The following is a 4,326-nucleotide window of genomic DNA, read 5'->3' as shown; positions in this document are numbered from 1 at the left end:
TTGACTTGGGACTTGACTCGGACTTGAGGACAAAGACTTGGGACTTGACTCGGACTTGCAAAATGATGACTTGGTCCCACCTCTGATGCCTAGTATTTGCAGAAAAACCAGGTTGTGCAATTATTCCTGCTAGACAGATGCCTTACACGGGAGGTACAGTACGTGGATCGCTTTGTTTCTCAATTAAGGCAGTGGTCACTGCAAACAGCTCCACTTCCTAATCCTATTTTCTTGTGCACTGAAGCCAAAGTCTTATAAAAATTCAGCAATGAAACAGGAACCCGTGGAAGGCTAGAATGAGTTGCACGACACCTGAAGACCGTCGCCTCCTTTTGCTTCAGAAAGTTCCTGACAACAAGGCAGTCAGACGAGTTTGCTCAACGTGTGAAAATACATTATGCTGAACAGTTTATTCCTTTAGTTTGATGCAGGAAGTTACAAATACACCGTATGTCTCTTCATCTAAATCTGGACTCTTAAAAAAAAAAACATGGGACAAGACAGCTAGATCGATTATAACCAACAAGGAAAAAGGCATTTCCTTTCTACTGCACCTCTGACATCCGTCACATTCATTTCCCAATAATGGATGTTCCAGACTGCCCTTCACCTGTCTCCAACCCTTTTAAAGTGTTTTATTGGCAGTGAAAGCATGTGCATGCAATTTTTATGACAACCCATATTGTAACATTTAGAAGATTTTGTACCATTAATAACTCTGATATCTGTTGTCATCTGTTTCACTGGAGCTTAACTGACTGTTTTATTGGACTCAACATTTTACCAGAACAGATCAGACGCTGACAGACATTTATCCTTTCTGCAGGAACTTCTGTGGTCAAACCTCCCTAACATGTCAGGATTTATAGAGGAAAGACACCTCAAATAAGCAACTTGTGCATTTTGTTGTTATGAAAGAACAGAGGGAGGTCACATGACTGCCTTGTTTTTTTGTTGTTTGGGACAAAACATTTTTTTTACTCCTACACTGGAAAACAAGCTCAATCCCTCAAATTCCGTGACAAACGCTTTGACTCACAAAAATGAGTCACTTGCTCTGTGAGCCTCCATAGCAGCACAGAAAACCTCGCCATCTGCTCTGTTGTACAATGCGTCTTTAAAAAAAAAACATGATCACAGGCCGAAACATCAAGCTTGAAGGCTTTTTGTCTTCCTCTGAAAGGAGCTCTGAACCTGTGTCTCCCCTGAGATGTGTTTGTACTGGCAGCAGCGGTGTCAGAGGAAACCTTTTCACACTCTCCAGCCCGTCAGAGGGCGGCTCTTTGACTGCTTTTTACGCATCATTATAAAGGCTTAACTCCCTCCCTCTGCGCGCTGTCCCGCTCCTCCGCTGCCAGCCCTCAGTGTCTGGATCTATGTTGTAGCCTAGATTGACGGGCTGACAAAGCAGTCTATAAAGATTGAACGTTTCTTTACTTTTTGCCTCCTTTTGGGTGTTTTTTTTTTTTTTAATTCACCTGCGTTTGGATACCGCTGACTTAGGCATTGGATATGTGCACACAGGATGATGACAACCCCTTTCCTCCCCGTAGAAGTAAAATAAAATAGGCTTTCGCACACACTGGATTTAGGCTACTCCTGTCGTTCCATATGAAGAAGTCAAAAGTAAGTGTCAGCTGTTGCTGTTCTGCTGTCCTCTGCCTTGCTCGAGGGGATTAGATCCGTTTGGGGCTGCAGCGTGTGCGTCACGCTCCTGCTGCGCTCCAGGAACCGGGAAGACGTTTGAATCAGAGACGGCTGCTTTTTGCGACGCGCTTCGGGGGACTTCAGAGGGTGCTGGGTGGCGTGAAGGACCACAGCCAGCGGCGTGGACGCTTCCCCTCCACGGTGCCACGCTTACCAAAAGGGTTCGCGTGTGCGCGCGGCGTGCAGCTCCGCGATAATTCTAACTGCGCCAGTCCACTGGAGTCCTGCCGGACTCTCACTTTTATTCATGCACTCGATTGGGGGGGTCTGAAGCCACTTTCAGCGCGGTGTTGCAGCGCAGGCGCGCAGTTAATCCACGGATGGAACTAAAACCAACTCGGGGCAGTAAAGGGTCTATAAAGGGTCGCCCGCTCTCTTAAGCTCCAGTTCTGAGGTGAGGACTCGGCGTCAGGTGTGTCCTGAGGCTGATCTGGACAAAAGCTGAGCCCCGCGGCTTGAGCCGCCGCGCGCCACCGCGCGCCCCGACCAGCCTGCAGACTTTTAGCTTAGGTTAAAACTCTGCAAGCCTTGACCCCGTAATCTGTGGCCTGTGACGTCCCTGTCCTAAAATGTTCAAACATTAGACTACAGGCTTGTTTGGAGATCGATGTGCATTTTTCTCCTCCATGTCCACCAAAAAAAGCAAACCGACTCGCTTTGCGGTGAAGGAAGAAGTGAAAACTTCATGTCCTTTAAGTGGAAACATATTTTTCTCAGGCTCATTGAGACCAGAAGGCTTTGTGAGGAGGAGTTGGTGGATCACTTTTTAAATTGGTTAAACCCTGCATCACCATGTTAAAGTTACATAGATGTATTCAGTTTAGGAAAAAAAACAAAAAGTTGTTTAAACTGAACATAATGCGGGTTTAATCCTCATGTTTTATCCCCAGGCTGTTTAACTAAAACCAGCGCATTTCAGGTTTTTCTCTGTTTCAGTCTGTGCAGTATTAAGCTGCTTATAGTCCCTAAGCCAGATTTAAAAATAAAAGGACATAAAGCACGTTAATATGGTTGTGATAGGGCGTGTACGTGGGTGCATGCAGCTCCAACACCCCTTTGAAGTTCCTGGAAGCTGGGTGGCCATCTGATGTTAGACAGACCATCTACAGTTTCTTTTATGCTTTCTTTGAATCAGGATGCTGTCACTTATTCGTGTGTGGACAGTATCTACCAACTGAAGTGATCAATTATTTTAAATTTCTAATATTTTTAGTGCCTGCCTGACTCCAAAAAAGCTTCAGAATATTTTGCGATCTTTGTTTAAAATATATTTTCTGGAGATGGAAGATTATTGTCAAGTGAAGATGATTTATCTACTTCTCAGAGCCGTTTTTTCATTGGATTTAGACAATTGTGCTAAAGTGAAGGATTTATGGAAAATTCTGGAAAGTTCTTTCTGTTCTTCTGAAGAATCAAGTCATATTTTGAGCAGATCCAGGCAGTCTGTGGTGCAAAAGGTGATTGACAGAGAAAGCGAGAGCACGCTCATGTTTTGACACCTTCACAGAACACTTGGCACCAGTAGGGAGCGCTAGTATTCCTATGCCAGCCGCACGCGGCCTTAAGTTGTGGAGGTTTAGAGAGGCATCTCAAAACAGGCCTCTGTCATTCCCGCCACTAAAAGGGATTTATCTTTATTTGTGGAGAAGGCGGTTGGCCTTGCCTTTCCACAGATGGGGTCAGGAGGTTTCAGCAGATCTGAAGACACATCTTCCTTCTGCAATCTGTCAGTGATCGGCAGAGAGGGATTTCTAAAATTTGACGTGTAGCAGGTGAAGTGATGCAAAGCAGGTGAGGAGGCGTTAGGAGGTTTTTGGCAGGCGGGATGACGTAGACCTGGATGTGGACTGTGCAGAAGAGCCAGGCCTGAACGGAGGCAGGCTGTAAATCTACTGGCCTGTTGCTCACGCAAGCAGGCTCAGTTTACCTCCTCTTTATTGTTATGGCTTCTCGCCTGCTGGGGGACCGGGAGGCTTCATCAGAACCCCTCGGGATAACTAGGTCAGCGTCCAGAGCCTCAGGAGCTGTATTTTAAGTTTTTGTCAAGCTTTGAAAGTGCAAGCAAATTAAAAAAAAATGGGAGGAAGATGACACATAATCAGCTATGCATCATGAGATTTATGGTGTCACATGTTTCACGGAAGCAAACAGGAGGTCTGCATTGTGGCAGGAAGGGTGCTGGAGTTCGACTCTGCAATAATCACTGCTGAATGAATTTGCTAAGTTGTTAACCAGATTATTCTTACAGCAGGAAACTGTGTAACAGTAAATCTGAACTGGTGTGACGGGTTGTGGTCAGGCGCTCAGAGAGGTGCAGCTGCTACCGTAGAAAGGAAATCTTCCTTACGTTCATTCCATCACTTAAAGTTGCACTTTGAGGTTTTGTTCAGGCTTTCACATTGATTGTCACTTTCGTGGTCCTGAACAACTTATGTCTTGTCCCGGAGCACCTTGTGGAGTCTGTAAATATCCATCCATCCATCCATTTTCTTGACCGCTTCTTCCCTTTCGGGGTCGCGAGGGTGCCGGAGCCTAACGCCGGAGTCACACAGGACGCGATAGCGCCGCGCAGCGGCGCGCAGCGGAGAGCGCGCCGCTTCGCGGCGCTCTATTGGTCAC

At 46.2% G+C, this 4,326-nt stretch overlaps 1 protein-coding gene across 2 annotated transcripts in view; it reads left to right on the top strand.

Moving 5' to 3' along the window:
• The first annotated feature begins 948 nt into the window (after positions 1-948).
• Positions 949-4,326, top strand: part of kitlga (kit ligand a) — a 43,245-nt gene continuing 39,867 nt past the window's right edge. The window contains exon 1 of one of the 2 annotated variants that reach the window (XM_024261868.2): positions 949-1,626. In XM_024261868.2, coding sequence (XP_024117636.1) covers positions 1,612-1,626 — 15 coding nt within the window. In that variant the 5' untranslated portion in view covers positions 949-1,611. The remainder of the gene's footprint in view (positions 1,627-4,326) is intronic. The other variant, XM_024261870.2, reaches the window with a different exon arrangement.

This window comes from Oryzias melastigma, linkage group LG6, assembly GCF_002922805.2.
Source record: "Oryzias melastigma strain HK-1 linkage group LG6, ASM292280v2, whole genome shotgun sequence".
Classification (NCBI taxonomy): Eukaryota; Metazoa; Chordata; class Actinopteri; order Beloniformes; family Adrianichthyidae; genus Oryzias; species Oryzias melastigma.
The sequence above is the reverse complement of the archived record's forward strand: the minus strand, read 5'-3'. Positions and strand labels throughout refer to the sequence as shown.